Below are 24,637 nucleotides of genomic sequence, written 5' to 3' on the forward strand. Positions count from 1 at the left end.
CCTTAGATTTTTGTATTAGTGATGCCTGCTGGGTACCCTGCTGGAACTGGTTCACAAATGCTAAAAACTATTACCATTAAATAAGCCTTTTCTTAATCTTTTCCTTGCCAGATAATAAAGGATGATTTAAAAAGTTTTTTACGTTTGCTTTTTTTCCTCTCTTTGGCAAATTCACTTCCCCACTGCTTTTTATGGTTAGTATAACTCAAGTACTCCAGCTGTATGTTCTTGAATTAATGATTGATATTTTCATCTGAACTCTGTTACCTTAAATATTTACAAAACTGCTATGCCATTTTATACAGATAGTCCTTGACTTGATACTCTTACAACATTCATTTTAGCGACCAGAATTATAATGGTGTCAAAAAATGACTTACAATCAGCCCTCACACTTATGATCAATGCAGCATTGAACACATGATCAAAATTCAGATACTTGGCAATCAATGTGCAATTATGACATTTGCAGCATCCTGGAATGACATGATCATTATTTGTTACCTTCCCAGCTGGATTCCAACAATTTATGTCACTGGAAGATGTCAGATTTGCTTAATGACCACAGAAATCAGCAATGAATAATTTAGCAACAAAATCCCATCCCAGTTGTGGTTGTTGAGGACTATGTGTTGGCAGGACAGCCATTCTCAATACGAGTGACTATTGTCTCAGTCATTTCATCGGCTCTGATTGTGGACTGGGGAAAGGCTAAGGCTTTGGAAATAGTTTTATAAGATTTTCCAGACTGATAGCCAGCAACAGAAGTCTTCATGATTTCTTTTTAGCAAGGCATGGGGTGTGGGGCCCTTGGTATTCTCTGAGCTTGTTTATTTTCATTGCCAAATTAGGTAATATTATCAGTGCACTGATGATGTTGGCGAATTTGGTAATGACAGATTGGCAAGAAGAAGAAAAAAAACAAAGCTTAAAGGGCACCAAGGACCCCACAGTTCAAATCTGAGCTACAAATATTCTCTTCTATCATAGTAATACTTGTGGAACCTTTGAGGTGACATCTTTACAATGAGGAGATCCAAAGCTTGAGAGTGTCCTATAGCGCAGATATGGCCCATGTCAGTCCTGGTTGTTTAATAAAATACTCACACCACTGGCCCTTTAATTTCATTGGCTGAACTGCACAAAGTTGTACACTGCATGAGAGACGGCTATGAAATCATTGAAATAAACACCAAATGTTGGTGTTATTTGTCCACTCCAATTCCTTTTATATATCAACAAGACCCACATGAAGTTCTGACAAATACATTTTGAAAGATATGCAAAAATTGGGGTTGGGGGAGGAGCTGAAAAGGTTCTTTTTCACAGAACTGTATTCACAAAATTCTATTCTTTCAACAGTTTCCTGAATGGCAAAAAACAAAAAAAAACACCTCCTACAACACATTAAAATACAGTAAAAGTTCAAAAACAACATTTTGAATTTGGGAATAGAGCCTCTAATAAGGTTAAATGTTAGCCAAATTAGCTCCAAATTAGCTTTTATCACAAGCATAGAAGCAACTGGTACTTTTCTTGCTGACAATAAAGACAAAACAGAAAGTCATGCTAATGAAAGAGGCAGAATTTGGCTTTTCCCTCCTCGGAACAGACTTCTGAATCCAATTCATGAGACAGAAATAACTTCATTTAATGTCATAATTACATTAAAGTAGGATCTGCACAACTATTAGGTACAGCAGAGAGACACACCTTTTCACAGGCCAATGCTTGTGCTTGGCTTCGTGGTTGCAGTTCAGAGTCCACACCCAAAAGACAACAGTTAGGCAAGGACAATAGTTAAATACCATCGAATGCAGTTTATATGTAATTACAATTACATTAAATTAGTTACATATCGTTTCCCCTTTCTGTTACACTAACAGTTGCAATCTGCTGGCAAATTTTGGAGGTGGAAAGCCTATGCTAGGTTTTGGGGTGCCTCTGGCTGTGCACCTGGAAAGTTGAAGCTTGGCAGACTATCTCAGAAGACGCATTCTACAGACTGGATCCTTGAGTGGTCTATGAGCTTGGATGTTTTCTTGCAGATGTTTCATTACCCAACTAGGTAATATCATGTTGTGGCCCGCCAGAAGCCAATGGAGCTGGTGGCAGACTCAAGACAGTGAGGAGGTTGGGGAGGAACATGGGCCAGTCCTGGAGTCTGGGGAAGGTTCTGATGAGGGCTCTGTGTCGGAAGCAGAGAGAGAGAGAGCCAGGGCCATCCAACATTTCCCAGCTGCCTTCAGAGTCGGAGATCAGTGGGGCAGAAGAACAGCTGGAGCCTGATCCCAATGTGCACATGCGCAGAGCTGCCAGGAGAAAGGAAAGTTAAGGAACAAGGACCGACTCGGGAGTAAAGGCACAGGTGGATGGTGAATGGCCCCTCCCATAGGGAATAAAGAGGGGAGGGGAGTTTGCAGGAGATAATTAGTTCAGTTCATTAGTGTGAAGATTTGTTGGTGACTCTCAGAGACTCCTTGCCAAGCATTTTCTTATACAGCATTGCATTTCGAAGATATCGGCCTGGCAGCTCTCCAAGCCTGATAAGGTCTGCGGCTGTAAATTCACCCTTGAAAGACTGGTTGCCAGGACTTTTCTGGATGTGAATGAGAGGAATTCACCTTAACTTAATAAAAAGAGGTTTTGTTGGGACAAGGAGACTTGCTTCATGATTTTGTGAAGCCTAGGTCAGAACACATCATCATTGCACCGATTCTACACATTCGGGCAGCAAGCAGCCCTCCTCCCCACATTCTCCTCGGGGCCCCCTAAGTTAGACTGCCACCTAGTGGCCTAGCACAAAAAGATGTCTAATTGCCCAAGCTGAAATAAAATCCAGCTACGAAAGTAGCTGGGGTGGTGTAAACAGAATGAGGGCCAGACACCTTGTTAGTCACTTCAAAAAATAGAATATCTTGGCCAGCCTCAGTGGCGTTTCAAAAATTCACCCTTCTTTGATTCAAAGCAAAGGCCCAGTTGGTGGAAGCCACAAGAAGTGCCTTCTGTTCTCCAAAGCCAGTGCACCCATAAAAACTGTCCTCTCAGGAAACCAAGCTCTTCCTAGTTCCTCTGTCCTTTCCTTGCTACCCTGGATGTGTTCAGAAGTGATGGAGATGTCTGATGATTCTACTGGGTGGATCTCTTCTGGGAATAGTATCTTATTTGTGGCACTCCGTTCTTGAGCTAAAGGATTCAAAGACAGTAAACACAAGCTTTTTTCTCCACTTCAACTATTCTCAATTTTCTGAATAAGGTTAGTTTGTGTAATGAGATCCTATGGCTGAAATCAGGTCTTTCTGCACCCAAGCCACTATTGTATTGTCTGTCTTTGGCTCTCAACTCTGCTGCCCCAACAGTTTAAAAGTTGAGAAAAGGTCCTCTCTGAATCAGCTGCCTTGAACCCAGCTCTATGCGCAGAAAAAGGCTCATAATTGGCCATCAGAAGAGACAGCTGGGAGACGTTTTGCCTCCTTTGATTCCCTCATATAGAAATTCCCTCTTTAACCCCAGGGGTGTTTGAACCAGGAATTCACTTCTAATAAGGAAATTCAGGGTTCACTCTTAATAGTTACCCCCGAATTTGGCAGGGGACTGTTTTCTCCAGTGGCGTGACACCTCTTATGCTGAACGAACTGTTTGCCCCCGTTAAAACTTTTCCCACAGTCAGGACATATGAAAGAAGTCTTTGCCATATGGATCTTCTGGTGTGTGACCAAGTGTGAGCTCACGCGGAAGGCTCTCCCACAGTCGGGACATTCGTAAGGTTTCTCTCCCGTGTGAATTCTCCGGTGGATAATGAAATGAGCCCTTTGGCTAAAGCTTTTCCCACATTCCAAGCACATGTAGGGTTTTTCTCCTGTGTGAATTCGCTGGTGAATCACCAGGTTCATCTTCACACTGAATTTCTTCCCACAGTCCAGGCACTCGTAAGGTTTTAACCCGGTGTGAATCCCTTGGTGTTTCGCCAAATGGGCATTCCGACTAAAGCTTTTCCCACAATCTGGACACCGATAGGGCCTGTCACCACGGTGACTCCTTTGGTGCCTTTTGAGCGCTGAGTTCTGAATGAAGTTTTTCCCACAGTCCGTGCAGTGATAAGGTTTCTCTCCCGTATGGATCCGCTGGTGGTTGACCAGATGGGAGCTGTATCTGAAGTTCTTTCCACAGACGTGACAGATAAGTGGCCGTTTCACCCTAGGAATGCCTACTTTTCTCACAGTGTCCTTCTGGGATATCAAACTTCCCGTGCTAGGCACAGGTGCTGCCTGCGCCTGGTCGGAAGGGTTTCGCTTGGAAATTTTCCAGTCCAAAAGGCATTTTTCCAATGGAGAACTCTGAGGACAATCTTGCTGGAATGTTATATAAGTGTTGCTATGTGGTTCTAAGTGCACACGATTTTCCAGCTCAGGACTCTTTTTGTCATTCCCATAGGCTGTTTCATTACCTTCAGGATAAAGGGACAAAACAAAAAGCTAGTAAGTATAATGTCAGACAGAAACTGCAAATATAAGCAATAAGCAGCTCATTGTGAGAATCACTTCTCAGTGACTGAGGACACATTTTGGGTTCAGTCTCAAGAAACTGGTGAAAAAACGCAACTGAATGAGACCCTGAAGAGAACAGATTAACAGAGTTTGAAGGGAGCTTAACGGTCTCCTAGTCCAACAACACCCCCCCCCCCCGCTCAAGCAGGAGACCCTACACCATCGCCAACAAATGGCAGTTCAATCTCCCCTTGAAAGCATCCAGTGATGAAGCTCCCACAACCTCCGAAGGCAAAGCTGTTCCATTGGTTGATTGTTCTAACTGTCAGGAAATTTCTCCTCAGTTATAAGTTGCTTCTCTCCTTGATTAGCTTCCACCCATTGCTTCTTGTTCTACCCTCAGGTGCTTTGGAGAATAGTTTGATTCCCTCTTCTTTGTGGCAACCCCTGAGATATTTGAACACTGCTATCATGTCTCCCCTGGTCCTTCTCTTCACTAGATTAGCCATGCCCAGTTCCTGCAACCTTTTTTTTTGTATGTTTCAGACTCCAGTCCACTAATCATCTTTTTTGCTCTTCTCTGCACTTTTTCTAGAGTCTCAACATCTTTTTTAGAATATTCTAACTGCGGTGGCACAATGGTTAGAGTGCAGTACTGCAGGCTACTTCTGCTGACTGCTGGCTAACTGCAATTTGGCAGATCGAATCTCACCAAGCTCAAGGTTGACTCAGCCTCCCATCCTTCCGAGATGGATAAAATGAGGAGCAGGATTGTTGGGGCAATAAACTGCTTAGAGAGAGCTCTAAAGCACTGTGAAGCAGTATATAGGTCTAAGTGCTATTGCTATTACATTATCCACTATTGATGTAAGTCTTCTGAAAATCTTTCATACAATCAAGAAGTCCATTTTATTTCTATTGTATTGGTTACAGGATTTAATTTATTTTGACTCTGTAAAGTTTCTTAGTTGTAATTTTTGTTTTCTATTTGGATTTGATGTATATTGCTTGAAATCATAACTACACAACTTGGTCACTATGTAAATCTTCTAAATAAATAAAAAATTAACTGAAATTTTTTTGGGGGGGAGAATGCTCTGGATACCTGAAGTCAAATATATTAAATGCATATTGCTATTACCATACCATTTGATGGGTTCTGTAGTAAGGAGCAAATTAGAGGATAAATGGCATATAAATCGCATTGATTTAATTAGATCAGCCAGAATCTTCAATATTTAGAGGAAAGGCTGAGAGTCACTTAATCAAACAAGATTAAAAAAGAGCAATAATAATTGTCATTCAGTGTCATTGCAAATCGGGCAGCATATAGATTTAAAAAATTATGATTGGTCACAGAGCCAACCAGATGTTTAGACTGGGAACAAACTTCTGGTTGGCCCGTTGGGCTTGTTTTTCGGCCTCTCCAGCCTCTGGATGCTTTCCTGAAGCCTGGGGAGGGCAAAAACGGCCTCTCCTAGTCCCCCAGAGGCCCTCTGGAAGCCAGAAATGGATCATTTCTGAACTTCCGGTTGGCCCGTTGGGGGCGTTTTTTTGCCCTCCCCAGTCTCCGGAAGCTTTCCTGAGGGCAAAAAATGGCCCCAATGGGCCAACCGGAAGTTCGGAAATGATCCGTTTCCGCCTTCCAGGCTGGCCATTTTCACTCTCCCCAGGGTTCAGAAATGCTTCCGGAGCTTGGGGAGGAGTCGTGCGTGCATGTGGGGGGGGGGGGGTTGTACACACATACGCAGGTGGGTGGAGAGGATTTAATTGTTGTTGGCACGCACACACACATGATAGCGCACATGCACACAATTTTGGCATGCCGTAAGAAAAAGGTTCGCCATCACTGCCCTATACCAGTTTAGACAAATGGCTGTCCAATGTCTTCTTTAACATCTCCACTGAACCCACAACTGCTGAAGGCAAGATGTTCTACAAATAGAACAGAGGTCGTATTCAGCCGGTTCGGACCGGTTCGCCTGAATTGGTAGTGGAAATCATGGGTGGGTCTGCCCACCCACCTCGGCTCTATCCTATTTAGGCACATTTTCAAGCCGCGCACATGTGTGCACGCCATGCGTGTGATCAAAGCACATGCACAGAAGGCCGAGAGCATGCATGGATGTGACCATGCACGCTCACATTTGCGAACCGGTAGGGAAAGTAAGTGAACACCACCCTTCAACTGGAACAATCAACCAGGGGAATGGCCGGCCTTCAGAAGTTGCATTCAGAAGAAGGACGATACTCTCAGGGAGGCTGTTCACCAACCTTCCATGCCTTTATGAATTTTCCGGTGCGTAATAAGGTTGGAGCTTTGGTTGAAACCTTTCCCACAATCAGGACACGTGTAGCATTTCTCTCCCGTGTGGATTCGCCTATGCCGAATCAGAGCTGATTGGTAGATGAAGCTCTTCCCGCAGTCCAGGCAGGTGTATGCCCGCTCCCCGGTGTGAATCCTCTGATGTTGGGTCAGAGCAGAGCTTTGGCTGAATCTTTTGCCGCAACTGAGGCAGGCGTAGGGCTTCTCTCCGGTGTGGATCCTCTGGTGTTGAGTGAGGGCCGAGCTCTGGTTAAAGCTTTTCCCGCACTCCTGGCAGTGGTACGGCTTTTCTCCAGTGTGGATTCTCAGATGAGCAGTGAGTGCCGATTTGTGACAGAAAGTTTTCCCACATTTGGGGCAAGAATCCTTTCTTTCTCCCACCTCGGCCGGAGGGCCTTCCGCAGCCTGGGTGCTTCTTCTTAAGGGAACAGGTTCACCAAAGCTCCCCTGCACTATCTGCTTCTCCTCTTGGCATTCCTCTCTGAGGTTATGAAGATCAGAGTTTGGGGACTCCGTGGCTTGTAAATGATCCACCAATCTTCCAAATGATGTCGTGTTGATGGGGCTTCCTGGTTGAGAAATATCTCCTGCAAAGAAAGTTTTTGGACTTTTAGACCGTGTGCGAAGCCCAACAGGCCAGCTTTACCACCCTCCAGACCTTCCGCGTAGCCCTTCACCACCCTCCAGACCTTCCGCGTAGCCCTTAAGTCCTGGCTGTCCCAACAGGCCTGGGGCTAAAGATTTCAACCCCACTCGAATTGTATGACTGTTGTGTTTTTAATGATGTATCGTTTTTATGTCTGTGACTTGTTTGTCCTCCCTCCCCTTGAGTTGTGAGCCGCCCTGAGTCCCCCCAGGGAAAAGGGCGGCATACAAATAAAGCATCTCAATCTCAATCTTTATGGGTCAAAAGAATTCCTACCCCATTTCAGGGTTTGTGAGAACCCACAGCTAAGGTTATGGCCGATTTGGAGAACCTCCAAATCCCATCTTTGGCTGGCCCCGCCCACCCTGCCTCCAGCTCCCACACCCTCCCAGGAGTCTACACATGGCCCATTTTGGATGTGAGGTAAGCGCAGGGCCTGTGCGGAGGCTCCAGAAGGCCAGCAACAGGCCCATTTCCAACCTCCGGAGCCTGTGGGAAGCAGTTTTCACCCTCCCAGAGGCCCGAGGAAAGCCTCTGGAGCCTGGGGAAGGGAAAAATGCCCTCCCCCCGACCCCATGGTGCAGAAGGCTGACAAGGCCACGCCCACCATGGCCACGCCCACCCAGCAACCGGTCGGAGAACCCGTTGCTGAAATTTTTGAAGCCCACCCCTGCGCACTTGCAAACCAAACAGGAACCAAAATCCAGAGTTTTCCCATTTCTACAAAAGAAGCTCTCCCATAAAACAAGGCAGGAAGACTTCGATAGCTCATCATGGGTCCAAAGACACCACAAGAAGAGGTTTGATATTGTACATGCGGATAGTCCTTGACTTACAACCACGATGGAGATCAGGATTTATGTTGTTAATCAAGATGGTTGTTAAAGGAGTCAAAAAAGGTAAAATGAGTTTTACCTTTTTTGCCGGGGATGTTAAGTGAATTAACTGCAGCTGTTAAGTGAATCATGTGGACTTTAAGCGAATCTGGCTTGTCCTATTGACTTTGTTTACTGGAAGCCGGCTGGGAAGATCATAAATTGACAACCACATGATTGTGACCACTTTAGATACATGCGAGATAGCAAGGAACCACGTGTTGACCACGTGACTGTTGGAACGCTGTGTCGGTTACAGGTGCGAGGACTGATTATAGTCATGTTTTTCAGTGCCGTTGTAACTCTGAACTGTCACTAAATGAATGATTGTAAATCGAGGACCACCTGGTGATGAAAGCTTGCAAATTCTTCTGATATGTTAATTGTTCTTAATTAGGGTACTTCCCAATAATGGATTTAATATTTTTTTTTCTTGAATAACTACTATTTTTTATATGTCTTAGGGAATGCTGAAGTAGGCCACCAGGATGGAGTCTGGCATCAAAGGCTTCCTACAGTTTTAAGAGGATTGTACAGTCAGAAGGTCCATCCTCATCCAGAGTTTGGTTTAACTGACTTTTTAATCTAAACAAATTGCCAATATTCCTGGCTTTGTTGCTAACAGAGTCAAGGTGGCGCAGTGGTTAAATGCAGCACTGCAGGCTACTGCTAGATCAGCAGTTCAGCAGTTCAAATCTCACCGGCTCAGGGTTGACTCAGCCTTCCATCCTTCCGAGGTGGGTAAAATGAGGACCCAGATTGTTGGGGGCAATAGGCTGACTCTCTGTAAACCGCTTAGAGAGGGCTGGAAGCCCTATGAAGCGGTATATAAGTCTACTGCTATTGCTATTGCTATAGTTGCTAATATAAATGTTTCTTTACATTTGCTTCCTGCCAGACTCCCATGAGCATTGCTTGCGTGGAAGATGATGGAGTGGAGTCTTACTGCTTTTGGGTTTTCAGAGTTGGGAAATGCAACTACTTTCTTTCTCCATGAAATGTTCTGACTACAATCTCCATTTGGAAACTAAGCTGGAGTTTTGAACTTAATGACTAAAGAACTGGCCTAATGTTTACTCTTTCTTGCTTTTTTCCACGCCCTGCTATTTATAAAGTTCACGAGGCAGTCAAAAACTTGCACATTCTTCTGTGCCATGTTAGTTTAATTTTAATAAGGATGTTACTCAAGTGAGACACCCTGTGGTATCCTATAAAGTAGTATTTTTTCTCCATGTTGTTTAATGAAACAACTACCAGAGGTATCTAGCACTGAGGTGCCACTAGATACGTATTCAGCTGTCGTATACAGGTAGTCCTCAAGTTACAACTGGCCACTTAGTGACTATTAGAAATTACAATAGACCTAACTGGGGTGGGTGGGCGAGTGCACTTTGGGCGCTCGGTAACCAGGCTGCATATATGGACATTTGCAGGGTCTCACAATCACATTACCCCATTTTAACTTTCAGTAAAACTGACCCATAACAAACCCTGGCTTCACTTAACAACCATGTAGTTGCTTCACGACGGTGGTATTCACTTAATGACTGCCACAAAAAAGGTCATAAAATTGGATCGATCATGTGGGCCACCTGATTTACAACCATCATGAGTTATGACCCTGTTGGGCCGGCCCTACTGTGGTTACAACTTGAGGACTACCTATATGTAATGTACAGTATAGCACAGAAATGATGCTACTGTCCCCTTTCATACATACACAGATAGCTCCTACAATGAATGAAAATGCACTTTTAACTATACCTTTCCTATATGCATGTTTCTCTCCCCCCCGCTCCCCAAACAAATCATTATATGCATAAAGACAGAATGTAGAAAGTAAAAATGTAATTACTATTTCGGACTATTTTAGCCATGCCTCGCCAGGAATAAGAAAAGCCATAAGGCAGGCCAAAGAATTGAGGCCTTTAAACTCTGGTGCTGGAGAAGACTCCTACGAGTCCCTTGGACTGCAAGGCGATCAAACCGGTCAGTCCTAGAGGAGATCAACCCTGACTGCTCTTTAGAAGACCAGATCCTGAAGAGGAAACTCAAATACTTTGGTAATCCTAATGAGAAGGACTGACTCACGGGAGAAGAGCCTAATGCTGGGAACAATTGGGGGCAAAAGAAGAAGGGGACGACAGAGAATGAGGTGGCTGGATGGAGTCACTGAAGCAGTCGGCGTGAGCTTAAATGGACTCCAGAGGATGGTAGAGGACAGGAAGGCCTGGAGGAATGTTGTCCATGGGGTCGCGATGGATCGGACACGACTTTGCAACTAACAACAACACCAGGAATATGTTTTGTCAAGGACTGGTTCTTCCAATATTCCTGAAAGTTCGACCTCCAGAGCCTGTCCCTTTGCTCTGTAAGGGTGGCCATGCCAGGCTGAGCAATTGGGAAGCCTGTTCAGAGGCAGGCAGAAACAGCCAGTCTACTTTGGCAGTGTAATACCCAGCTCTTGTACTCTTTTTTTCAGATCAGTGGCCACTAACTGCCATGGGAAAGGATTTCCCCTGTGCGCAAAACAGATGCCATGCTAACGAACAAACTCTGAAGGCATGCAAAGCAGTCATATTGCTCAATGAAGCAGGACTGAGACCAATCATCCCCTAAATGGGAAACCAGCAGGAACTCACTGGACATGTCCTGGAAACAGAGTACAAAATATGTAAAGGAAGTAGGAGGGACATTAGATCTAATTGAGCCCAGAATTCCCATTGCTAAGCAAGGCAATTCTTAAGTGAATCATGCCCAATTTTATGACTTTTTTTTCACCATGGTTGTTAAGCAAATCATAATGGTTGTTAAGTGAGCCATGCTGTCGTTAAATGAAGTTAAGCAAACTTTGAAATGGATCAGGCCTCTCGCAGCCATCTTTCCGTTTCTCAGCTTGCCACACATTGGGGGAGGTCTGGAATGTCAGACCAGATAGCAACAACAGACCATCCCGTGGGAACCCAAGTCGCCTCTCAATAGGTGTTGGCCAGAGACCGAAGGGAGTTGCCAAAGAGAAGCCAGAACACCCAATTGGACAATGTCCCAAAGATGCTTTTTTAAAGAGGCAACTGGACTTTCTGGTTTTTCTTTGAAGAGGTTTTGCTTCTCATCCAAGAAGCTCCTTCAGCTCTGACTGGATGGTGGGGAATGGATTTATACTCCTTGCAGACAGCTGGTCATTTGAATTCTTTTAGTGGGTCTTTAAGGTCACCTGCAGGTTTATTTGAGTCATCAGGTCACCTGAGTGGTGCAAATGAGTGTGGAGCCTTCTTGGAACTGTTGAAAGGACTGTGCTGTAGATTGGAGATAGATGATGTTGTATCCCTCCCCCTCTGTTGAGAGAAGGCTGTTCAATTTTGACATAGATGGCCTCTTTAACCCACTTCCAACCAGCGATCCTCTCTGTCTAAAATATGAAGACTTTTTAGTCTTCAAAAGAGTGCCCTGCGTCTTTTAAATGCAGATGGGCTGCTGAATCTAATAGCAATAGCAGTAGACTTATATACCGCTTCATAGGGCTTTCAGCCCTCTCTAAGCGGTTTACAGAGAGTCAGCATATTGCCCCCAACAATACGGGTCCTCATTTTACCCACCTCGGAAGGATGGAAGGCTGAGTCAACCCTGAGTGGGTGGGATTTGAACCGCTGAACTGCTGATCTAGCAGTAGCTTGCAGTGCTGCATTTAACCACTGCGCCACCTTGGCTCTTGATCCTGATGGGTTTGTTCTCCTATGTTGTGCCGTGTGTTTATTAAGTGGTTGTTTTGTTTCCCCAATGTACAGATCTGCACATGGCTCACTGCAAAGTACCACGTTGCTCAGTTTCTGTCTTGGTCTTTTATTCTTGGGGTGGACAGGTTTCTGCCCTAGTGTATTTTGGGGGTTGAAGTGTGCACATATGTTGTGTTGACTGCAGATCCTCCTTCTGATATGCCTGCAATGTATGGAATGATAACGTTGATTTGTTTATTGTTCTCGCCATTGTCTGTTACAGAGGAGCTTCTGTAGGTTTGTTTTTTTTGAGATTTGATGAAGGCCCATTGGGGAAACGAAACAACTACTTCATGAATGCATGGCACAACATAGGAGAACAAACAGGACTAGATTCAGCAGAACATCATGTCTCTCCAATCTACAGCACAGTCCTTTCAACAGTTCAAAAAGGTGGCTCCACCTCCATTTGCACCACTCAGCTGTCTCTGAAGACACAGATAAACCTTCCGGTGACCTTAACGACCCTCTGAAAGGATGCAAATGACCAGCTGTCTGCAAGGAGTATCAATCCTTCCATTCCCTGCCATCCAGTCACAGCTGAAGAAGCTTCTTGAATGAGAGGCGAAACGCCTTCAAAAGAAAACCCCAAAAGTCCAGTTGCCTCTTGAAAAAAGCACCTTTGGGACAACCAGGGACCTGGATGACTGAGAATCTCCATAGACTAATTGGACACTTTGACCTGTGACACTGAGGGAGGGAATTATCTACTCTTTAATTATACAGAAACAACGGGAAATATTTAGAGCTGGTTTTATTTTTATCCGTGCTGAAATGATGTACTCAATAAAACAGTTCTTTGAGAAAGTTGAAAGTCTCGGCGTCTCTGAATTGGTTGGGTTCATTAGTCGGGAACTTTGACATCTGGCTTCCCCCATCGATTTTGCTTGTCAGAAGCTCTCTAGGAAGGTCGCAAATGAGAATTCCAGGATAGCGGGATGTTGAAACCATCATAAATGCACGCTAGTTTCCCAAGCACCCGAAGTCTGATCACATGACTGCGGGGGTTGCTGCAGTGGTCGTAAGGGTGAGAATTGGTCTTACGTTTTTCAGTGCCATTTTTAACTTTGAACGGTTGTTCAACAAATGGTTGTAAGTCGAGGACTACGGTAGCTGTAATCGGGACACACCAATTTTAGCTGGCTTTACAAACAGCATACTTTATTAGGGATTGCTGAGGGATATCAATAAACTTTGCAGTTGACCTATAAAAGATCAGGAAGGACATATAAAGTGATATGAAAGCATTTCCTTTAATAAAGTAAGTTAGGTGCCGTCAAAGCAAGATTATTGACTCCTTGTGATTCTAAGACCGAATGCTCAGCATCTTAACCTGCCTTTGGCAATATCTGAAAGTTAATCCAAAAATCTTCTTGATCCTGATCGTCTATTTTCCCTGGTGTCTTCCTTTTCTGCTTCTCTTTTCACCCTTGTCTGTCTATTCTTTCATCCCTCACATCGCCTGTCTAAGTAAGTGAGTTTTTCCTTGTTGATCTTTGCTTCCAGAGATCAACATCTGGCTTTTGTTTGATTAACGGTTGATCAACAGCTGTTGATCAATCCATGTGCTTTTAATAATCGCTTCCAAAAACCATAATTCAAAGGCATTATCTTCTTTCACTCATTCCTTCCCTGAATCCAACTTTCACAGCCACTCCCAAGTATGAAGGTGGATGGTTCCAAAATATAATAAATAAAAAACAAATTACCACCGGGTAATGTTTTACGTGTTCTGATCTTTGTTAAAATTGAAATGTCCTGGTCCTTCATAGTCTTGTTCATGATTGGTTGTTTATGTAAACCATGTAAGACACAATCTAAAAAAAAATAAAAATCGAAGTTTTAATAATACCGGAGGTAACGGAAGGCATAAGACTTACCCAGGGATAATATATGCTTATAGTTTTCCTGCATGACATCCTTGTAGAGGGCTCTTTCGTTCACATTCAGCAAGGCCCACTCTTGCTCAGAGAAATGCATGGCCACCTCTTCAAACGAGACCTATTGGAAATAGGCAACATCTTTAATTCCTGACAGACGCTTCTAGCAACTTCACAGTCATATATTGCCTAGTCCCATGATGGCAAACCTATGGCACACGTGCCACAGGTGGCATGCGGAGCCATTTCTAAGGGCACGCGAGGCGTTGCCCTGACAACTCCAGTGTGGATGCGCATGCTGGCCAGCTGATTTCGGCCTTGATTTTTGGCCGTTTTTCTCCCTCCGGAGGCTTCCCTGAAGCATCTGGAAGGAGAAAAACGGCCAATGGGCAAACTGGAAGTCCGTTCCCAAACTTCCAGTTTGCGTGTTGGGCCATTTTTCATCCTCCAGAGGCTTCAGGAGGCTTCCCCGAAGCCCCCAGAAGGTGAAAAACGGCCCAACGTGCAAACTGGAAGTTGGAAAATGGGCCATTTCCGGCCTCCAGGGGGGAGAGGGAGGCCTGGGGAGGGCAAAAAACCGTGGCACGACAAAACCGCGCTCGACTAAAGTGCGCCCGATTAAACCGCGTCGCTGACGTCATCAACAGGGCGACAACAGCGAGCGCGGAGAAAGAAGGGTGCTTTAAATAGCGCTTTGAAAGCAAGCCGATTCAAGTTAAGGTAAGGGTTAGGGTTAGGGTTAGGTTTAGCGTTAGTTTTAGGGTTAGGTTAAGGGTTAGGGTTAGGTTTAGGGTTAGGTTTAGGGTTAGGATTAGGTTAAGGGTTAGGTTAAGGGTTAGGTTTAGGATTAGGTTTAGGGGGGTTAGTTTTAGGGGTTAATTTTAGGTTTAGCGTTTACAGCGTGCTTCTGTCTCCGCGCTGTTGTCGCCCTGTGATGACGTCAGCTACGCGGTTTCGTCGAGCACCCTTTAGTCGAACGCGGTTTTGTGGTGGAACCTCAAAAACGGGTCAACCATGCCATCGCGTGCCAAAAATGGGGGTTGGGGGGTGTCACACGTGCATGCGCAGGGGAGTAGCACGCATGTGTGTGTGTGGGGCGCATAGGATTATGGGTGTGGGCATGCACAACACCACCCCGCATTCCCCCTGCTTTTGGCATGCGATGGCAAAAAATGTAAAGCCACCACTGGCCTAGTCTGAAAACACTCGGAAATTTGGAATAAGGCCAGGAACTGAAGGAAGAATCTGCCAAACAAACCATCTGGGTAGGGTGGTCAAGGCAGCATCTTTCTCCTGCTCATAATGACTGACAGCAGAGTATGATCCAGTTTTTCTGGGCTGGAGGCTTTGAGTGATTTGGGGCCCACAAAAGTCAAAAACCACCGTGGCGCATCCAAGATTCTATTTGACTGCATTTCATTTACATATGTTCTAAATTTAATACACATGATTCCCAATCATGTATTTAATATTATTATATACCATATTAAAAATTAAAATGTGGCTACTGGGGTACTTGTAGTCTTCCAGTCTCAGGCTGCACACCTCTAATATTAGACTATTACTAGAGAAAGGAAAATACCGTATTTTTGGAGTATAAGATGCACCAGAGTATAAGACGCACCAAGATTTTGAAGAGGCAAATTTAAAAAAAAAGTTTTTCCACTCTGCAGACCTCCCCAAAACAGCCCATTTTTCACAAAAATGGGCCCGTTTTTGTAAAAAAAAAAATGGCTGTGCATAGCCTTTAGGAAGCTTCCAGAGTGCTCCTGGGGGCTGCGGGGGCAAAAACGAGTGAAAAATGGGCCATTTTTCGCTCATTTTTGCCCTCCCCAGCCCCCAGGAGCACTCTGGAAGTCTTTAAAGGCTATGCATGGCCATTTTTGCAAAGGGGGTAGGGTTTTAGGAGGCCAAAAATGCTATATTCAATGCATAAGATGCAGATTTTCACCCTCTTGGTTGAAAAAGATGCATTTTATACTCCTTAAAATATGGTAAATGAATACGCTCTTAACACTACTGAATAATATAGTTCAGCTGCCATATCTTTTCTTTCCTTTTTTTCCCATCTTGCCCCACAAACTGAACAGCACCAAGAATCGAGGCTATGATTTCATAGCTGAAACATAGCTCCGATTAGAGCAGTGTTTTTCAACCTTTTTTGTGCAAAGGCACACTTTTTTAATGAAAAAAATCACGAGGCACACCACCATTAGAAAATGTTTAAAAAATTTAACTCTGTTCCTATATTGACTATATATAAAGTGTTTTTCCCACGGCACACCTTACACTATGTCACGGCACACTAGTGTGCCGCGGCACAGTGGTTGAAAAACACTGGATTAGAGTATATGTGGATAACTATTATTTATTTATTTGACTTATTTTAATCCTGTCACAATCTTGGCAACCACAATAAAAAAAAACTACAGGATTTAAACAATTCATACAAATTGCAAACACAAAATCAAAGCTAGGGGAAAATAAGAAGAACAACAACAAGAGGCATGGGTGATTTTACTGAAAGTTTCCCCCCAAAAGCTGTTTTTAATCACTTTAAGTCACCCGGGAGGTAGCTTAAATATCAATGGGGAGCCCATTATGTAGTCCTAGTTGCTGCTACATAGAAAGCAGCACCTTTTAAGTTTGTCTCCTCTGACATTCCAGAAATGTGGGTCAACCACCAGCCACAGCCAAAATTGCCAATTTAAAAAAAAACAAAAACCAATTAGTGCAAAGGAAGGAAAATATCCTCTAGTGTTCCCTTTTCAGATTGTTGAGCCTTGTTAACTGTATTTTGTTACAAAAAGAGCACATTTCAACATTTTTCACACGAATAAAGCAAATGACAGAGTGTTTTCTTCTACATCTTGTGTTTGCATTTTTGTTCTCCCAAATACAGCCCAGAGGTAACGTTCAGCCAGTTCTGACAGGTTCTGAAGAACCGGTAGCAGAAATTTTGAGTAGTTTGGAGAACCGGCAAATAGGCTGGCCTCATCCCCACTGCCTCCCAGCTAATCTTCTTTTGTTGCCCTGAACAGAACGGAGCTGGAAAGCAGGTTTAGTGAGGTGGGAAGGGAATGGAGATTTTGCAGTATCCTTCCCCTGCCACGCCCACCAAGCCATGTCCACAGAACTGGTAGTAAAAAAAATGGAATCCCACCACTGGTACTACAGCCTCACATATATAATATGCCTACCTGTCGAAAAGTCACAGAGCTAGAATAGGGTGTTACCAAAAGTAGACAAGGCGCGATTTTGCTTTCTTTCAGAGCAAGAAGGATGCCTGGAAATTACAGAAAACATTAACATGAGACAGTAACTAGTTCATCTATTCCTCTCTAAAAAGAGGAATGCATCTAGAATTCCTGGTATTTCATAAATTCTGTAATAATACAGAAAACAAGAAGATGGCTCACCCAGTGACATCACATGTTCAAAGTTCTCCTTCATGACATCCCTGTAGAGGACTTTTTCACCGACATTTAGCAAGGCCCACTCCTGCTCTGTGAAATGCACAGCAACCTCTTCGAATGCCACCTGCACCGCAAAGTAATGGCATCTTTATTTCATAACAGAAGAGCTTCTATTCCCACCCTTCACACAATCACAAGTCACCACCGAGCTTTGCAAAATTATGAAAGCTGCAAGCGAGGCTAAGTACTAGGGCAGGGGTGTCAAACTCAAGGCCTGCGGGCCGGATCCAGGTGCTTAGATCTGGCCCACAGACCCACCCTAGAAACAGCAAAGAATCGGCCCACGTTGGCTCTGCCAGGAAAAACAGAGCTCAGGGAGGCCATGTCTTGCCCAGGCTCTGTTTTCGGCCCCAACAGCATCCTGCAGCCCTCTGCCAACAAAAACGGAGTCCGGGGAGGCTGTATCTGCCCTCCCTAAGCTCCATTTTGGCTGGCAGAGGGTTGCAGGAGGCCATCCCGGCTGAAAATGGAGCCTCAATGACTGATGTCGAGTTGGCCACACCCCCTGGCTACAGCACGCACCCACACATATACACACACACATACACACAAACACACACACCGAGATAAAATACCATCCTGATGCAGCTGTTAATGAAGTAGAGTTTGACACCTTTGCACTAGGACTTATATAGTTCAGGCCAAATGATTGTTTGTCTTGCTCTATCCTGATACAGGCAGGATATACGTTTATACTTTGCAATTGAACGAACTAAGAATGAAGAACTGTGGAAGCAAGTCAATAACAATAACAACAACAAAAATCATATAATTACACAATTGCCCAGGTAGTCCTTGACTGATAACCACAACGGAGCCTGCCCCTCATCGTCATAAGTTGTGATGGTTGTAAAATGGGTCACTGACATGAAGTGAACACGGCAGTAATAAGCTTATTCACTAATATTCCTATTATTTGCTAGAATGTGAAATTAAGTGTATATAGGTATTATATGATACCTGTATTGACTTATGCAAACAATTGAACTCAAAATTTATGTTGCTAAGCAACATAGTTGTTAAGTGATTTTTGCCCATTTTACAACCTTCCTGCCACAGCTGTTAAGTGAATCACTGCAGTTGTTCCACAGTTGTTAAGTGAGACTGGCTTCCCCATTGACCTTGCGTGTCAGAAGGTCGCAAAAAGTGATCACAGCATCCCAGAACACTGCAACCATTATAAATACATGCCAGTTGCCAAGTGTCCAAATTATGATCACATTGGCATGGGAATCTCCACAACAGTTGTAAGTGAAAAAGGATTTTCAGTGGCATTGTAAGTTTGACCACTCACTGAATGAATAGTTATAAGGCAAGGACTATCTGTAGTTTACATACTCTATTAAGTCTCTTCTTTTGTGTGTTGATACATACACTGACTTCTTTCATGACTTTGGCCACTGTGTCCAGATATGCTGGAACAGTTTGATTAAGAATCTTTACCCATCTTTGATAGCTTGCTATATTTCTCTAGCTTTCCAATTTGGTAATGAGTGCAATGTTGATTTAACTTTGTTTCCTAGTATTAGAGATTTGGAAAACAGAGAACATCTTGAATGTTGACATTCCTACTGTACATAATATTTCAATGAATTCCTTTATCTGACCTTCAATGAACCAATTATTATCTCTTTATGAAGAGTCCTTAGCGTGCCCATTCAAGGACAGAATCTTCTAAGATCTTTGTTCTTTCTTCCCTTTGGTTTTTCTTTTCTTTTTAGAATTTTCACTACCTATTCTGACATTCAGTTTGCGTTCTTTCTTTTTCTCCCTTTGACTCCTTCTTTTCACATTCAACCTTTAACAATTTATTCTTCTTCCAATTTAGCTTGAATTGGAACTTGCATAGGAGCAGTTTATACACACACACACACACACACACACACACCACACACATATCATTCATTCATACATACATACATACATAAATACATATATATATATATATATGTTCCACAGTCAGTTTCTGGCCACAATTCTTGCTGTAATAATTGAGCTGTTTCACCTCTTCGTAACAAAAATACAGCCAATCCTTTTCCAGTACAGGAATCATATTGAAATCATCTCCAGTGGATGATTAACTAGCCTCTAGTGAATGTTAAGTCTATTATCTTTAGGCATTATTCGCACCGTTAAACTTCACTGGAATACATCTGCAGGGTACATATAGCTGAATAAAAAATAACAAGACTCTATATTGTCATATTCAAGCCATGGATTTATTGTTCTATTAAAGCAATAAGGCAATACATTCTTTTTATATAATCTCACAGAGTGTATAAAAATACACTCTTTTTGTTGGGAGGGTCATGAGACTTAATATCTGGGGTTAGCATACGCATATCAATTTTCTTAGCCAAAAGAACATTGTCCATAGAGCCTCTGTTCTGCTCACATAGGCAAAAAGGATAAAAGGAGGACAGCCACTGTGTTCCCCTCTTAGGCAGTTTTCCTCTCCAAAACAAGGCCAAATAAAGACCTATTGAAAGCTACCTACCTGAGGAAGTTCCATCTTGCTAGACAGAAGAACAGGAAGAATTCCAGGGAAACTTTTTATCTGCCCAGAAATTAAAAGAAGAAACAATTTATTATATCACAGCTGATGAATCCCATTAGTCTTGCTGTAGTACTACAATTCCAACAATCAAACTCAGATGCCAAAGGAGGATTTTTAAACAAGGGAAACTCCCCCTAAGAATGCAAAAGAAATTAAAATATTCATGTCCAATAAAGCCCAGCAATTGGTATAGAATGCTTGCTCTAGATTACAGGGTTTTTCAACCTTGGTGGCTTGAAGATATTTGGACTTCAGCTCCCTCTGTCAACACCAAGGTTGAGAACACACTAGTCTAGAAGCTAATCTACAGTTCGTAAGCAAGTCTTAGAGGGCAGAAGGGACTTGGGCCCGGAGGTGGGTTTCACGTAATTTTACCACCGGTTCGCCATGCACCGAAAATGTGAGTGCGCGTCTTCCATGCTTACGTGCAACCTTCTGCGCATGCGCTTTGCTTGCCCGTGTGGCTTGCATGCATGCATGCATGCGGCTTAGAAAACATGGCTAAATAGGACAGCACAGAGCCAGGGCAGGTGGGCAGGCCCACACACATGTCGACACCACCAGTTTGCCCAAACCGATCCGAACCGGCCAAATACCACCACTGCTTGGGCCCCAGTAAACTGAAAAATCCTGTATGGAAGCAGTGTATTCTGGTGGTAGCTAATTCTCTGATGAGAGGGAGCAAAGCTGCAGTACAGATTGCTATGACCCAGCAGCCAGAGCATTTATTGTCTTCCAAGATATGACAGACAAGATGTCAACCCTCTTCAATCCCATCAATAACTACATCTTTCCAATAATTCATATGGGGATGAGCAGCCCCGACAAAAGAGGCCCTAGACAGATCTCCAAGGGCTACACATCCCCGGGAGCACAAAGTATAAGTAATCCTTGATTTAACAACCACAAATGGCACCAGAATTTAGCACATTACTACAGTAGAAGGGGAAAAAGTGACAGACATCTAAAGAGATCTGTGTGGGCGTTTTTTTTAAAGGTACATTTATAGGAAATGGAAAGAAGGACATAAAACCAAAGGATGCAAGGCAGTCAGCAAATACTATTTGAAGTAATTCAATAGAGCTAAATTTAAGATGTGCTGAAGTTTGGGAGAAAAGCCAAGAGGCTGTCAGTCTGTTGCTAGGAGAAGGAATAAACAGGTGATGGTAGGAAGGTAGAACCTGTTACCTCATCTTTTACATTTCACATCTCAGAAAGAAAACAAAGGCCTAACTGGCCACTGTTCTTGGGCCACAAGTGGAAAGGAGGAGTTACAATTCAAGGTACAAAAGAGGAGGGTAGAAGAACACTGAGCTAATTTGACAAATTTAAGCTTTCCAGAACCAGGTGAATCACTCCCTAGAATACAGAAATTAAGCAGAACTGCTAACTGTGGCTCTAGTGACCTCCTGTAAAACTGGTATTCCAGGAAACTGGAAGGGAGCATATGTTTCTGTCCTCAAACAAAAAAAAAAAGGGGGGGGGGGAGAATCTGGGAAATTACAGATTTATATGCTTGATGTCTATATTGGGCAAAATTTTGAAGCAGTACTTGTATAGGAATGCAAAAATTAACTAGAGCCAGCTTAGTTTGCCAAACTAATCTTTTCTTCTTTCCTGACAGAGCTATTATGTATTTATTATCCTGCCTTTATTTTTATAAATAACATCATATTCTCATTAATAAAATGGTCAAATATGAGCTAGGTAGATAGATGATAGATAGGTGGTTTCATTGGCTGAATAACTGCATCTGGAGAGTACCTCCACTGGAAAGGGATATCAAGCAGACTGCCAGAGGGCTCATGTCAACCTTCAACCTTTTTATTAATAATTTGGATGAATAGGTTCAGGGGATGAGGATTACAACTGCAGATGACCCAAAGGTGCTTCTTCCAAAAGGCAACTGGACTTTTTTGGTGTTTTTTTCCCTTTGAAAACATTACACTTCTCATCCCAAAAGCTTCTTCAGTTCAATTCTTCAAATCCTTCAGATGCGAAATGTTTTCAAAGGGGAGGTGGGGAAACCCACCTTGTCTTTTGGAAAAAGGACCTTTGGGGCAATCTTGGCCACAGCTGTTAAGTGAATCACTGATGATTGAGAATTTCTATAAAAATATGCAGATGACACACAAGGCAAGGAAGTATGTCTAACATTCCAGATTCTAGAAGATAGTAAGAGGGGTGTGTGTGTGGAAACTTGGCTTGGTGTTAATGCATGGATCTTGGTCTTCTAGAATACCTTTAATAAATATATATGCCCGCCCAGCGTCTCTGGGTAGCCTATCAAAAGGTTTAAGCACCTTCAAAAACAAGCAACCGCACAAGACGGACAAAAGAAAAGAACCGAGAAATGCACAAAGCATCCCTTCTCCCCACCCCACAAGCCAGCAAGCAACTCGAGAGCAGCGAAAGCAAGGAAGCGCGGAGCGATGAAAGTGCTGGATTTGGATCCAGAGAGACCAAGTCCACTTTGTGCAGTGTGATGCCCTTTTTTCCTGCCAACCGATCTCCCTCACCGGGCTGTTGTGTGCAAAAGGCGAAAGAGAAGAAGCACCTTGTGCATCGCCTGGAGGAAAGTCCACGTTTAATGCACAACCAATGCACAAAATAAGCAACCGTAGCTTCGACACGCACACACACACAACTTGCCCCCAGCGATCTCCCACTACATTGCACGCATATAAACACACCCCAACCAGCCTGGCTTCTGCGATCACGATCACCCCGCTGGCGACTCTAAGGAGCCTTTTAACCAGCCGGCAAATCTAGTTCCCCTGAGTTCCCCATCCAGTTCACTACCTAAACCCGGTACCTTCGCCTCTCCTCCTTTTTCCCAGCAGCTGTGAACGATTCAGACCTGGAAGCCGAAGCGCCTCCGGCCCGGGACAACCAGGCGGCGCTGCGTCTAAAATGGTCGGTAATTGACAGACGGAGCTGTGGAGGCGGCGCATCCTTTAGTTAGCCGCGAGAGCACGGCGCCCTCTGCTGGCCGGATGCCTCCCTGCCGTGACTTGACTCATCCCTGGCTTCTGCCATTGTCCGAATCGGGGTGCGGAGGTGGGTGCAAATATTAAATATGATATTCGTAGAAAATAAATTTGTGGACCCAGATTGGATCTTGTAATATTTGCATTTAATCTGCTGTATCAGGCAGCCCCAAGCCTTGTTGAAATCTGGACTTCTGTATCGCACTAATTTTAGCAAACCTGTTTTAAAAACGCCTTTTATGGGGTAAAGCTGTCCAAGTGGCAAGATGTTTGAATACCCCAAAAACTCCAAATGCTTCTTTCTTTTTGAGGTGCAATATTTTCTTTTGATCTTCATCTTTCTCCATGCCTTTGAATGGCCTTAGCTTCATTTCTATCTTCTATCTGCATGTGCGGGGGTGGGGGTGTGTGGACATGTATGGAGCGCAGGACACCCCATTTTTGCTCCCAGTAGGCTGCAGGGAGGCCTACTAGACCCAAAACGGGGTGCAGGGGGGTCACACACACGTGCGCTGTGGGTCGTGCACACATTGTATTATGGATGCGGGCGTGGAATTTTGGTACACAATGACAAAAAGGTTAGCCATCACTGGCTTAGGATGTTAACAGTTGAGTAGACAGACTGTCTCCAAACCATTTGCTATTAAAATGGTTGCTAGTGCCTGGACATATTCTTGCAAAAAAAAGATAATACACCTACACAGAGTTTAACCCTCTTCACCTTCCAATCTCCCTTAAAGACTTAGGTTCCAAGGTGGTATATTCGGTTTGTATTGTAGGGGACACTTTTTATATAAGTGAGAGTTGTGGTTATTACTCAATGTTATATGCCCTGGTTATGCACAGTAAACATGTGATTGTATAGAATGAAACGGAAATAAAAATATTATGCAAAAAAAAAAAAGACTTAGGTTCCAGCAAGTTTTTCAACCTAATCTCACATAGGAATCTAGTCATGTTCACTCACAACATCAGCTGCAATTATCAAGCATCTATATTTGTGTTATCTTAAACTGAAACTAATAATGATAGAGTGAGAATTGCTGAGTTCCTAAAAGGCTGGAGGACAGCAAATGTTTTTGTCTTTTAAAGAAGGAGGGTGATCTAGGAGAGTACAGATTTCTCAGTTGACATTGCACTCCGGCAAAGCCCTTGAACGAATGATTAAACAAGTGTCTTTGTGTACTGAGATAGGAATGCAACAGTTAACAAGAGCCAGCATGGGTTTGTCACAATAAGTTAGGCCAGGCAGACCTTATCTCCTGGACAGTTACCATCTTAATTGTACAGAACATAATGTACCTTGACTTCAGCAAAGCCTTCAACAAAATCTCTCATTAGATCCCTACAGGCTACAGGTGGCAACTGAGAATGACTGAATGGTTCTACTCAGGAAATACCCAAAAACTGATCCAGATCAAGCTGGTGATGGATACCAAGTTGGGAGCAAAAGGGATCTTTTCCTGAGCCTGGTGATGTTTAATCTTTTCCCCTGTCCAATCGTATCCGAGTCTAAGGGGCAGTTGCTCATCTCCATTCCATAGCTGAATGAGACAGTGTTGTCCAAAGACATTTATGTGGTCATGTGGCCAGCATGACTCTATGCCGAGACCCACAGAAAGCTGTT

The 24,637-nt window shown here is 43.6% G+C and overlaps 1 protein-coding gene across 2 annotated transcripts; it reads right to left on the reverse strand.

Annotated features, from left to right (window-relative positions):
* Positions 1-1,623: 1,623 nt before the first annotated feature.
* LOC106542157 (uncharacterized) lies at positions 1,624-22,947 on the reverse strand. 2 transcript variants are annotated; one of them, XM_087708613.1, is made up of 8 exons: positions 22,836-22,947; positions 19,961-20,020; positions 17,407-17,527; positions 17,188-17,273; positions 13,988-14,108; positions 10,629-10,742; positions 6,762-7,400; positions 1,624-4,447 (listed from the first exon to the last, which is right to left on the reverse strand). In XM_087708613.1, the coding sequence occupies exons 2-8, from the start codon at positions 19,973-19,975 to the stop codon at positions 3,552-3,554; spliced, it is 1,992 nt and encodes a 663-aa protein (XP_087564739.1). In that variant the 5' UTR covers positions 19,976-20,020; positions 22,836-22,947; the 3' UTR covers positions 1,624-3,551. The 2 variants fall into 2 exon arrangements, with proteins under 2 accessions (XP_087564739.1, XP_087564738.1); XM_087708612.1 differs by lacking the exon at positions 10,629-10,742.
* Positions 22,948-24,637: the final 1,690 nt, after the last annotated feature.

Source organism: Thamnophis sirtalis, unplaced genomic scaffold, assembly GCF_051295495.1.
Source record: "Thamnophis sirtalis isolate CommonGarterSnake01/CBP01778 unplaced genomic scaffold, rThaSir2_p1.2 scaffold_3, whole genome shotgun sequence".
NCBI classification, from domain to species: Eukaryota; Metazoa; Chordata; class Lepidosauria; order Squamata; family Natricidae; genus Thamnophis; species Thamnophis sirtalis.

Bases quoted from the DNA above. Each gene is read 5' to 3' on its own strand.
- LOC106542157 (XM_087708613.1), bottom strand. The intron at 14,109-17,187 runs GTAGGCATATTA...TATTTCCAATAG, and splicing joins GCTCTGTGACTTTTCGACAG to GTCTCGTTTGAAGAGGTGGC. The intron at 10,743-13,987 runs GTAAGTCTTATG...GCCTCTGAACAG, and splicing joins TAAGCATATATTATCCCTGG to GCTTCCCAATTGCTCAGCCT.